Source organism: Chaetodon auriga, chromosome 5, assembly GCF_051107435.1.
Source record: "Chaetodon auriga isolate fChaAug3 chromosome 5, fChaAug3.hap1, whole genome shotgun sequence".
NCBI classification, from domain to species: domain Eukaryota; kingdom Metazoa; phylum Chordata; class Actinopteri; order Chaetodontiformes; family Chaetodontidae; genus Chaetodon; species Chaetodon auriga.
Genome location: NC_135078.1, coordinates 27,262,963 through 27,276,486, shown reverse-complemented (window position 1 = coordinate 27,276,486; position 13,524 = coordinate 27,262,963). Strand labels below are relative to the sequence as shown.

Sequence of the window (13,524 nt, the reverse complement as noted above, 5' to 3'; positions counted from 1 at the left end):
TTCCTTATTGTGGTAACAGCAGGTAGACGATGAGGAGGAGCTGCAGATAGAAGTTACAACATGCAAAAACAAACACATCTCAGCTGTGAAATATTGTCCGTTACGCAACAATAGGAACGCAAACTAAAAGATATTATGGGTGTGTCAAGACTAAAGTACTAAAGCTCAGAGCCAGCACGGTTGCACAGACTTGAAACAGCTTGACTGAAGCTAAATGCTTATTCAGAAGGTTATGACTAGCTGCAGATCAGAGGAGCAGTGTGACATTTTAGGAAACATGTTTCTTCACTTTCTTGTAGAGTTGAATGAAAAGACACCAGATCTTATTTCAGAGCAGTGAATGTGTGGCATGAAATAGAGATAAACTGTAACGAGATATGATGCTAATTTATGAGCTGAGACAGATGTTTCCCCGTTTGCTCTTTAGCTAAGCTAACAAGCTGTAGCCTCGTGCTTACTGCACAGATGTGAGAGAGATATCCATCGTTTTAGCTAAAAATCATTTCCTCGTGTTTTAACATTCCAGTCAAATTCATGAGGCGAAAATTTGCTTCAGTCTGAACAAACCTGCCATCAAAAAACCAAAATTCTTCTCAAGTTCAGGTTCCTGTGATTGCTTGTAATGAGAAACTTTGTTTGAATTGAAATAAAAATGGCTTTAAAAGGCAGGAAAGAACACTGTGAGCTTAAGGCCATGAATGTTTTTAATAACAAGCTTAAGAGCTCAAACCTGTCCTGAGACTGTCACACCCAATCTGCTCCACTACATCGGAACAACAGCCGTCTGTGAACATCCACTGTGCACTTTCTCTGCTTAACTCGCTGCCGTCTTATCAACACCAATAAAACTGCTTTAAAACCCCTTTACTGAATCCTCTGCATCAACATCCTTTCCCAGAACAAGAGGCCTCCTCTGCAGAAACGATGACGCAGAAAAGGAGCGCGTGTTAGATCGAGATGAACGCGTATTGTTTCATGTTTTGTTTAATCGTAGGAAAAACAGCCCTTCCCCAAAGATACCATCCCGCATGCTTTGGAGATAAAGCCGAAGCGTATCAAACAGGATGTATGAAACTTGCATGTCAAACAGCTCCGAACAGGACGACTTTTGAGTGACTGTCGTTGTGGCTTTTGACAGTGTTGGGATATCTCACCGGCTCCCTGCTCCGTCACTCAGGAGGCGCCGATGTGAAGTGGAAATCGCTTGGTATTAAGTCTGATATCAGTGTCTGGGACACCTCTTGAACACCAAACGCGAAGAAGTCAAACAGCCATTGCACTTGCTCAGAGTGTGAGGGGAGGAAAAAGCCCACGGGCACATTCCAGAACTGGGTTACCAACAGCTGTCTCTTTGAGGAGGCCTGAAATGTGTGAAAACAAGATCTTTTTACGGCCACGATCATTTATTTTGTTTCAGAGTCATTTCGCTGCGTTCCAGACATAAATTTAACTCGATAACGACACTTTTTTATCTCAACTTTGAGCCGTCTATAAATTTCCCCACAGCGCTGCAGCCTCCGGTTTAAAGGTTAGACCGTGGTAGCGTAATTCTCCCTTCAAAACCTGGACCACAGGCTCGATCACACGGCAAAGACCATGTCCTGTGGAGGAGAATGACAGCTTATTTAGTGCTGTTTTGATATTTGAGACTGAGAAATTCCTGCAGATACAGTGATCCCTCTGTCTGAGGAGGAAGCCTCACAGATGAGGTAAGACTGCTTACAGCTATGAAACAATATCTGAAACAGATTAAAAGACATTTTCCTCAGCTTGATTCATGTTCCTTTCAGCTCGCCCAGGTGTTACACCTCACGACAGAAAGGTGAACAGAGCATAAAAGGTGTGCAAATGCACTCTTGCATGTGTTTGGGAGAAGCAGAAAACAAAGAGAGTTCATTTTTTTTTTGTCAGTTGCTGAAACCTCCAGTGTCAACCGACAGACATTTTAGATTTCTTATCAGCTCTTTCCGACATCTTTGCCACATTGTTCTACTGTAGATAAAGATTGATGTGCAAGACTGTGTAAAGAGCCAACATGAGAAGAATTACATCAGAAGGAGAGGAACACTCTTGGTCTGCGGCGTCTGATTGTTCCAGCTTGTCTTCATACCTGCTCAGGTTTCACTGCGAGGCTTGTCAATCCCTCCACGGACTTCAAACGCCGCCTTGAATCCTTCACCTGCACCTTCACTCATCCCTTCACACCTCGCAGACAACCTGCAGCGCAAGTACAGCAGCAGCAAATTACACATAATTACCGAGATTGGAGCGCAGCGTAACAAAGGCATTCTGTTTGCTGTTGTGTGATTATTGGAACATCACATTCAGGCTAGCTCTCTCTAATTAAAGCTGACATCTTTCCAGTGTGCAGTTATCTGCTGTGCTGCACTGAGAAAACTTCATCTGTGCCTGAGTCTCTGTGCTCGCGCTGAACATTAAAGCAAATAAGAACGGCCAGAGAAACGCCTGTGAAAGACGCTCTTCAGAGTTCTCCCAAATCTGAGTAAACTTCAGAGACTCCACATGTGGTTCCTTAAAAAGGAGATCCATGCAGACGACAATGATGAAACTTGGCTGCACACGTCTGCTTCTATCCCGAGAATCACAGCTAATAACAGCAGAAGACAATAGCGTTCCCATGCTCGCTCTTTATGCCACTCTCATGCTTGCTATTAGATGTTCTCATTATTCTTCCCTGTGTCTTAATGCAAAGTGAAAACAGATTTGGATGGCAATGAGAAGTTACCCGACCGCTTAGATCTCTCGCGCTCTGTGAAATCCGTTCATCCCTGATCATTATGACAGTGTATTTCTGTCTGTATCGATAGTCATTTCCTCTCTCCCTGCAGCAGCCTTAGAGTCTCCGATGCTGGCGCTGAGCACAGCACAGCCAGCGCAGTCCCACGGAGTGCAAGCAAAGGAGGAAATCAATGGAGAAAATATTGCTGCAGGCTCACACATTTTTATCTTGCTTTGAACGAGTCAGCTTTAATTTTGCTTTGATCTCAATTTGCTGCTTTTGGGATAGCTTGGCTGCACATTCAACCAGGAGGAATAAGCTTCCACCAGGGCTTTCTTACAAAAGACCCTTTCAACTGAGGCCTTTATTTTGCCTATATGCGTCAGTGTCCATTACTGCTTTGCAAGGAATAAAGATAGAAGGAATCAAAACAACTAATACTACAGGACTCTGACACACTGGTGCACATCTCATGCCCACACTTCGCCAACTGCACTTTATCTATTCTAGTCAGGGAGGATTTACGGCCAAGCAGAGCAAATGTTGGACAATGTTAGCGAGGGGCCACAATAGAGAGATCCTTAGTGCTGCTGTCAGAAACGGCTCAGCGTTGTTGTGGGGTAACAGGTTGACAAGATGCACAGCTGGCGTTGTTCTCACTGCTCGGCCGGCCACACCGCCGCACCGCTCTGCTCCCCCACACATCATTAGAGCTGACACACCAAAGGGACGGCGATATTATAGCATCACCTAAGGTCTGCTAAAGATATCTGCCCTTCCCTCATCCTTTTCCAGACCGGTGCATTCTTAGGAGGAGAGTTGTTTGGGAATTTGTTTCTCTTTTATAAAGCAGAGACAAAAGGGGAGGATAAATGACCGGGCAGAGAAAAGACCAGCGCCTTGCTGGGGAGAAAGGGAAGGGTCTAATCTAATTTGGTTAGAGGAGGATATGCGTGTGTGGGTGCGTGCACATGTGTGTGTGTGCGCACATGCATGGCTGCGATGCACAGTGTGAGGGGACTGTGGGAATGGGACAGGAGGGCTGTGCTTTTGAATGGAGCCTCCAGAGCCAGAAGCAGTGGGGAGTCTCCCCAGACGCGCTGATTCCAGGCCGGCCACTCAAAGAGGGATTAGACCAGAGAAGGCCTTCCTGATTAGCAATTCACACTCAAGTGCCCCCACGAGGACCTCGGCTAATAATATTGCCATCAGCGTCCTTTATCGATGCGGGCAATGAAATGTTTACCCCCTTTGTGACTTCTTTCCCTCCTTCGTCCGTAACGCTCACTAATCACTCTCTGCTTTCTGAGAACTTTTCAGAGGTATCGACCAGCTCCTGCGCACGAGTCCGACGCGACTTTCTAAAACAGAAATGCCTTTTGCGAGCCGTTGACTGAAGCTGTTTCGGCTCTTTACTTCGTCTCAAGCTGCTGAACCCCGACGCCTCCCCCTCCTCTTTCTCCTCCTCCGCTTCTTCCTCCCTTCCTCTCCTCTTTGCTGTTAAATGACGACCACATGAAAGAGTATGATGTAAGAACACTAAACTAATATTGCTGTTTCAAAGCAGCCTCAACCCAGATGTTACTGGGCTTCATAACAAACAAAATCCATTACAGCTCTGTTTATTGCAGATTGGCTGACAGCTTTCCCAATCACATAAAGGTCCACCGTGCCTATAATTATACTAATCTACTCTATAAACACTTGAAAGGTTACAATAACGCAGTGACTTCCTCTTATCGAGCACAATACACAATGAATGAGGTCAGAGGGTTAACCTTCAGCCGATGGGACTCTGCTCATAATAACAGCAGTGAAACAAAGCAGACGTTAATGGAGCGAAGTGAGAAGACGAGCGAAACAAATTAGTCCTTATTAATAAGTTCCTTTATTGAACTATTTAAAGCAATATGAGCAAAGAATACCACGGGCTTTGATGTTGACAGGGCTCGTCAATAATTAATCGCTTGATTCATATGCATTTCCTCAAAACGTCTGACCCTTTACTAAACTGGTGCTCGTATTGAAGCTCCGGCATTTCAAACAGGACAGAAAAATACCATGTATAATATTAAACAGAATTATCTCTGCCAGCAGTTCCAAAACAATCTTTTAAAGTGGGAGAGGACAGACTTTTGCTTTAATATTCAAGCATCTTTTCTGCTTTCACCGCGAGCTTCTTTCCCGCCCGTGCTCGGATACTTTGCCATCTTTTTCGGCTCTGGCCTCCTCACAAATCGTGGAGAGGCGACGAGAGAGAAAATAACAGATTATGTTGATAAATAGGATCATCCTGAGCTAAACGCTGGATGCGTGCGATCAGGAGGGAGAACAGGATCCCTGGACAATGTGCAGGGCATGTGGACAAATAGTCTCACCTCCAACTGAGTGTGTTGTTTCTTCTCATTGTGCCCTCTGAAAGAGAAGAGGAGGGCCTTGGTTAAGAAGATTATAGGCCTACCCCACCCGTACGTTTAATCAACATGCCCTTTCAACGCCGGCAACAATGCCAAACATGTCTAAAACGTCCCCCATTTCTCCCATAGCATACCTCACATGTTGGAACAGCATGCCAGTCATCTAACCACAGCAATTAAGAGAAATACATTACTCTTTCTGATACAGAGCTGCTGTGAATAGATCATATTTCCCATCAAAGAACTGACGGCGTCATTTTTTTTCCTTTCAGAAATGTCACCATCATAGTAGCCCGGCTGATACCCATCTCATTTCAGGCTACGCAAACAAAAATGTATTAGCTGCAATTCATTTTTACTGATCAAAATTCCCTTAAGAACCCGAGGAGCTTTGCTTCCTCACCCTTCATTTCTTTCATCCATGGTTAAATATGTAAATAAAATGTCTAAAGTCATTCTTCAAAGGGGAACAAAAGAAAAAAGGGGGCTGAGGGAAAAGACAGCCATAAAATTCCTCCGATTCTCCATAACATTAGCCAGAGGGGGGCCAGCTTCCAGCCAGAGCCTAGCAGCAGGGGAGCGAGCTCGCTCCATAGAATCACACATCGCAAATCCCACACACAAAAAAATAAAATATCTTTTCAGCTTCAGCCATCAAAGGGCCCCCCCTTTCACTTTATTAGTTACAGAATTATCTCACAGTTGCTGATTTCTCAGAGATGGAGCTGCGCTGCTTTTCTTCATCGCACCGTTATGGTTGCAAAGATGAGATAAAGTTGCCGTGTGTGTGCGTGAGTGTGTGTGTTCTGCACATGTGTGAGTAGAAATGAGCTATAGGAGGGGGGTGTATATGAAACGGGTGGTAGACGAGGAAAAAAAAAAAAAAAAATCATAAAAGAGCCAGTAGTAGCTGCAGAGGCTACAGATGCTAAAGACTGAACAGGCCTGATTCCTCCCCTTTTTTCTTCCTTTTCAAAGAGATATCATCATGACCAGCAAAACAATCATGAAAGAGAGGGAGGCAGGAGGAAAGACAGGAACGAGAAGAGAACAAAGGCGACGAATTACAACAAACCAGCAGACTGTGTCTTCTTATTAGACTGTGTGACAGTATTATCATGTCAGCTTCATTACACCAAAGGCAGCGATAATAAGGGCAGATATTTGCTTTAAAATATGCCAGACAGGGTTTCCTGAAAGCCGGATGATCAGTAAATGGAGAGCAGTGCTGGCCCTGGCTCTGGGAACGCATTGATATGACATTATTCTTCTTCACATTAAAGCTGTCATCTCTTTTTGTTCTACTCCTACACGTCAGCTCCATAATAAAAGTCTAGTGGAGGAGAGGGAGGGAGGGAGGGGGAGAGCAGGCATGTCAGCTGTTGTCCTTGTCTTTGTGAGGGGTCAGGATATATGAAATGCATGCTGCTACTGCATCTGGGCTTTTTCCACAAAGGAAAGCGGTTTGCATATCATTACGACTTTTCCACCAAAATGATTTTAGCTCCACACAAACATGCTAGCAGCTCAAACGGCAGGAAACCGGACTAGCATGGCGGCTAAAGGCGTAGCTCACGAACACGAGCAGCTGAGCGTTTAAACAGCAATTATACGACTTTTAGAAACGAAGCGATGGACGGATAATTTCTCCTCCAGCTCGAACCAAACGTCTTCAAACATTAACAGCTGGATAAGAGAAGTGTGAGAAGCGTACGCGCTGCATAGGAGGAGGGTATTGTGTTGGTAAGCGTATTCATACCCTATATTTATGCTCCTGCTCCACACGCTGAGCGCTAACAGCTGAAATGCCACCACTGAGATATGCTGTGCTTAAACCGTTTAGGCACGCTGGTGCCAGGTTTCTCATCACATTTCTGAAATACTTCTAAAAGCACTTTAGTGGCTCTTGTAAAAACACACTAAAAGCACTCCTGTTTACTTGTGATCAGTATTTCACCCTTGATGAAGCCCATGGCTGGGCTCGAGGATAAATCTCGCTGCCAAAAACTTTTTACAAGGTAATGTGAGTGAGGCGTGGAGGATCTCTCACACACACACACACACACACACACACACACACACACACACACACACACACTCACTCAGAAACGACAGAAGGCCTCATAGCCTGCTCTTCCCTCATGCCTTCTGGCTGCAGACTGACATAAAACCAAGATGGAGCTCCGACTCGCTGGAACAACAATGCATCATCAGGGTTTGCTTATGCCGTTTATTGCAGCGGTCTGTGCGCTGATGTGTGGATTCGGGTTGTTTTATGGCACGCTGTGACTTTATGTACTGCTGTGTCTTCTGTAGGCCGGCTCTCGAGGAATTGTTTCGCTTTAACAGGCTAATAAAAGCCCATCCATCCATTCATTTTCTAAACCACTTATCCTGTCCGGGGTCACAGGGGGCTGGAGCCCGTCCCACGCAAGAGGCAGGAGACACTGGACAGTTTATCGGTTAGCACATGGTGAGTGTGACACATCCATAAACATGAGGAGATGGTCGTTTCACCAAACCTGCACGGCTTTGGAGTGTGAGAGACCTGCAAGAAACTCCTGCAAGCGCTGCTTCAGTGTGCCATCTTAACAAATTATCTGTAAAGAAAAATCCTTGAGGAAGCTGAGGTGAATCGATGCAACGGCGGCGGCTCGTTAGTGCCTTTTTCTCTGCATGAGGACACCTGGACCCAGAGCTTTATGCTACAAATATAATATAAATAGACTTGGAAAACTGTTCAATCTAAAACTGAAGCTTATTAAGATGTAAAGAAGAAACAGCTCTTGGTCTAAAGTGTCTGAAAGGCCAGCTTGACATCCACTCTTTGAGCCTCTTATTAGAATCGATGACTACAATAAAAAGGTTCACAGAAGGCACATAAAGAGATGATCGTGATTTAAAATGTTCATTAAATGTGCTCGGATTCTAAAATAAAGTGTGTTTAAGGGTGAATTTGCGATGTCACTCCCAGCTGATTTAAATCAGGGACTGCAGACGGCTGTGACGGATCATTTATGGCTCTAAATGTAACACGACTTAAAGAAAATGCAGCAAAATGGTGAAAATCCAAAGATTGTCCAGATCTGATGAGAATACAGATGTCACCGTGAGAATGCTGAGCAGCATCTGAATTATTGATGCAAACTTCTCCGAGCTTGACAATAGAACAATGTCAAGACTTCAGGCTGACATTTGGAAAAGGAATTCAGCCTTCGTATGTGTTTACTGGATCACTTCCTTCATTGATAAAGACAGGAAGTGACTGCAAAGTGCTGTTGAATTCTGTACTAAGAACATTGTCCAGAGCACGCTGATGGCGGCACAACTGGACCCTAAAGCTGGAATATGCTTTTATCAGCACCCAACATCAAGTTTCAGACAGTGAACAAGCACTCAGCTGCTGGTTTTAACTTGTTGCTGTGTTTGCAAACTGGCCTCGCCCACGAAGAAATGAGTATTCAGTCGAACTGAAGTGAGTTACAAGATGTGATGAACCCATCTGCATCTTTTATTCCCAATCAGTAGGTCTGTCTGTCTCATTTACATATGTGTGTAAATACATCAGTGGGGTACATCAAAACATGCTGCATGCATGTAATCATCTTCATCTTAAACTCATCAGAGTGCATTTTTCTGGCCTCGTATTGAAGGTTCTGCTCTGGGATCCTCAGATTTTAGTTTTTCTGCACCAGAAAATCACTTTGGATGCTTCCAGTCAGTCTTCATTCACTCCAGCACTGTGCTGAAGGACAAACCTGAGGTACGTGTACGTTACTGCAATATTTCACTTTCATGCTACTTTGTACTTGGAATGTTGTACTTTTTGAACCACATTTATTTGTTTGACGGCTGTTACAGTTTCCTTTGCAGGTTCAGATTTTACATACATCGCTAAATAAAATGTACATTTTATTGAGTAATCGATAGGAATATGTAAAGAATAGATATAAATAATGTACTAATTAATAATACGGGCCTACTGCTGTGACAGGGCCCAGTCTGCATGAGTACTTTTGACACTTAAAGTATATTTGGCTATTAATACTAGTGTACTTTTACATGTTGGATGTATTTTTTACTTGTCACGCAGTACTTAAATGTTAAAAACTTTTCTTTTGGTGAAGTACTCTTGGAGTACTCATTCCACCGCTGGGGAACGAGCTGCTGATTGTCTCTGGAGAGCTGCATCATCTCTGTTTTTGGACCCATGCATGTTCAGTCATGCCTTCCTGTGCAGCAGCAACATGAAACTAGTATTGATTCCCTCGTGATTTAAGGCATTTCCTCAGTTTAAGTAAAGATAGATTTGAGGTGAAACTCGTAATGTAAAATCAAAGGTTCCACTGAGCCAAAAAGTGGAAAAGGGAGAAAATGTTGTAGAAAGCAGAGATTAAAGGAGCAGAAACTGGAAGTATGTTCGTCGTTTTGTGGTTTTTAAGGGAGCTGAGATGAATTCTGAAACTTGAGGAAAGCAATAAAAGAGGATAAAGAATAAAAACGTGGTAGCTTGATATGTGCAGTTAAAGCATTAGCTGGGAGCAGAGCTGAGGCTCCAGTGCGCCTCCGGACCGGTGCGCCTCTGTGCCATATTGCGCAACATTTTGGGAAGCTCATAAAACGTGTCTGTGTCCTGTTGTGGTCGAAGTTTGTGGTCGAGCAGCACCAAACAGAGCGAAGGAAGTTCGCTGTGAGCCTTTTGAAACTGCTGTAATGAACAAGCTGTTCCGCACGATTTGAAAATAATCCGCGTGTCAGTGTCATCTTTCTTATGCAAAGTAGCTGTCTTTGAAGGCGGATCTTTTGGCAGGTTAGACCGGGACGGAGGCTCCGACCAGCTCAGACGAGCGCTGCCACCAAACGCATCAACTGCCTGCAGACGGGAGGAGCATAATCCTGCGTTTCTGGGACGCATTTCGCACCATCACCGCGGATGTTTCTTCCACTCATCTTGCTGACTGACTGATTGTTTCGGTGCCTTGTGAGCAGCCGTCCCCGCCGCATAAACGACAGGAGGACATTTATTTTGCTTGTTTTTCCAACTTGTCGCACATGGACTGAAATCGCGCTGCTGCACAGACAGGATCCCCGGAAAAGTGACATGAAACGTGAGGAGGGACAAGAGGATCTGCTGGAAACAAGTAGGGAACAAATCGGAGCACAGAATCAGCGTGTTTTACTCTCAGCAGACTGAAGGGACTGAACAAGTAGCTCCAACACGCTGAGCCGGGAAAGCATGGACCAGAACGCACGCGTCCCCCAGCCTGAACGCATTTTCGGACCGTTGCGGGATTTATGTTTTCATTAAACTCTCCAAACCTAAAATGAGGAAACGGTGCAGCGACAGATAGTTCTGTAAGTTTTCCCACATTTATCTGACTCACAGAGAGCAGCCGGGTTCCATCTCTGACTTTTTAATGAAAGAAACTTGTGCGTTGTGGGTGCAGTGAACGTTTGGCTCAGTTTTTCTTAAAATCAAGAGGAGAGAATGTGTTCATCTGTTCATCTGAGCCTCGTCTCTGTGCTGCTGGTCCTGTGGAGCGATGGGGCTTCAGCCATTAGCTCGATAGACCTGGACTGGTCTGGAGAGGGGAGATGTCAGCAGATCAACATCCCCCAGTGTAAAGACATTGGCTACAACATGACTCGCATGCCAAATCTTATGGGCCACGATGACCAAAAGGAGGCAGCAATAAAGCTGCAGGAGTTTGCCACACTGATACAGTTTGGATGCCACAGTCATCTCAAATTTTTCCTGTGTTCACTTTATGCCCCCATGTGCACAGAGCAGGTGTCCAACCCGATCCCAGCGTGTCGGGTGATGTGTGAGCAGGTGAAGCTGAAATGCTCGCCTCTGTTGGAGCAGTTTAACTTCCCCTGGCCCGACTCTCTGGACTGCTCCCGGCTGCCGACCAAAAATGACCCGAACAACCTCTGCATGGAGGCGCCCAACAACGGCTCCGACGAGCCTCCCAAAGTCTCCCACACCCAGCCTCCGGATTTCAGGCCGCAGCGGCCTCTGAGCGGGCAGGACCTGCACCTGAAGGACAGCAGCAGCAAGCAGACGTGCAGCAATCCCGGCAAGTTCCACTTTGTTGAGAAAAGCGAGTCGTGTGCCCCGAAATGCTACCCCAAAGTGGACGTATACTGGAGTCAGGGAGACAAGCAGTTCTCTCTGGTGTGGATGGCCATCTGGTCCATCCTCTGCTTTGTCTCCAGCGCCTTCACCGTGCTCACTTTCCTCATCGACCCGCAGAGATTCAAATACCCGGAGAGGCCCATCATCTTCCTCTCCATGTCCTACTGTGTTTACTCTGTGGGCTACCTCATCAGACTTTTTGTGGGAGCTGACAGAATAGCCTGCGACAGAGACAATGGGGTCCAGTATATCATCCAGGAGGGTCTGGAGAGCACCGGCTGCACTATTGTGTTTCTCATCCTGTATTATTTTGGCATGGCCAGCTCCCTCTGGTGGGTTATCCTGACCCTCACATGGTTCCTGGCTGCGGGGAAGAAGTGGGGTCACGAGGCCATCGAAGCCAACAGCAGCTACTTCCACCTGGCAGCGTGGGCCATCCCGGCCGTGAAGACCATCATGATCCTGGTGATGAGGAAGGTGGCGGGCGATGAGCTGACGGGCGTCTGCTACGTGGGCAGCATGGATGTCAAAGCCCTCACCGGCTTTGTGCTCATCCCTCTCTCCTGCTACCTCATTATTGGCACTTCGTTCCTGCTGTCGGGCTTCGTGGCCCTCTTCCACATCCGTAAGATAATGAAAACAGAGGGAGAGAACACAGACAAGCTCGAGAAGCTGATGGTTCGCATCGGGGTCTTCTCCGTGCTCTACACCGTCCCGGCCACCTGCGTCATCGCCTGCTACTTCTACGAGAGGCTCAACATGGACTACTGGCGCATCCTGGCAGGCGAGCAGAAGTGCGTGGACGGCGGCGGGCCGGAGTCAAACGAGTGCGTCATGAAGACCTCCATCCCCGCTGTGGAGATCTTCATGGTGAAGATCTTCATGCTGCTGGTGGTGGGCATCACTAGCGGCATGTGGATCTGGACCTCAAAGACGCTGCAGTCCTGGCAGAATGTGTTCAGCAGGAAGCTAAAGAAGAGGACGAGGAGGAAGGCTGCCAGTGTGTTCACCAGCAGCAGGCCTTACATCAAACCTCACCCGTCTCTCAAAGGCCACAGTACTAAGTACGAGCCGACGCGGCCCCCTCCAACATGTGTATAAGCCGGCTCTCTTTGTTTAAACCCAAAAATACATGTAAAGCCCTTACCTAAACGAGACTTTCTCATCAGAGTGCCATCGAAAGGTTTATGTTTTATTTATGCAAACTCCATTGAACATCATGCAATGTGGGGTTTTTTGTATCTTGAGCCATCACATGCAACAAGAGCTGCCTTTGTTTGAGAAAAAAAATCTGCTTCTCCTGGATTCACTTATCCTATTGAGGAACTCGGTAGAGAAAAAAATCTTATTGTTCCCAAGACAAAAAGAGTGGAATAAACCATTTGGATGTGCCGTGGGGTTACTTGAATAATGTGCAATAGTTGTTTTCCTTACAGGCAAAAGAGACACTTGTACTGTTAGTGACAGATTACAGACAATGAAAGGACCCCGTAGACAATGGAGGCAAATGGTCAGAGATGAGTGGTGTGTTTGGAGGCTTTTTAATGGAAATCGAGGCAGTGTCATATATGTTTGAACTGGAGTGAGAGCAGCTGTTGAAACGTGCTCCAGACCTTACGGACTGCCCATTGTGAGGCAAATCCACGCCATAAATTAATCAAGCACTCGTTATTGGAAAGTTATTTGTACACGCAGTTGAGTTTTCCATTTCTGTTTTTTGTCTTTGCTGTTTTATAGCACAAGGGAACGTTTGTGTATATTTCTAAAAACTTCAGATTTTATAGAAAAATTAATAAAACGTTCTAGTTTTAAATGTTTGTAAAGCCGCAACTGTGTGCTGCCACCGTGTTGTTCTTCCCTGTTGGTGTTGGAGTGAGCCTCCGTTGTCATTCAGCTGCACGAAGCTCGGTTTTTCAGCACTTCTCACCCGAGCTGTTTATCTGCAGACGGTTCGTGGCAATTATTCTACTACATCAGAAAAATCTTAAGCTCAATTTGTGAATGTGTTGATGAGCAGAGCTGAGCTTTAACAAAATGTTTGGCCTTCATAATGGCTTTAAGAATAATTGACAGAGGCAGTGTTGAATTTATCACCAAAAGGTGACAAAAGAGACATTTTTATGAAAAGTATTAACTGACTGTTTTCATGATCAGGTCAGATCAGCTCATACATGTTGTACACACACTGTACATCTTCTTCTATGGGGAAAAAAATGCACTTTTGCACT

At 45.6% G+C, this 13,524-nt stretch overlaps 1 protein-coding gene across 1 annotated transcript; it reads left to right on the top strand.

Annotated features, from left to right (window-relative positions):
- The first annotated feature begins 9,842 nt into the window (after nt 1-9,842).
- Nucleotides 9,843-13,109, top strand: fzd10 (frizzled class receptor 10). Its single transcript, XM_076731647.1, has one exon. It carries the CDS (start codon nt 10,646-10,648, stop codon nt 12,395-12,397), a length of 1,752 nt encoding a protein of 583 aa, XP_076587762.1. The 5' UTR covers nt 9,843-10,645; the 3' UTR covers nt 12,398-13,109.
- The last annotated feature ends 415 nt before the right edge of the window (nt 13,110-13,524 follow it).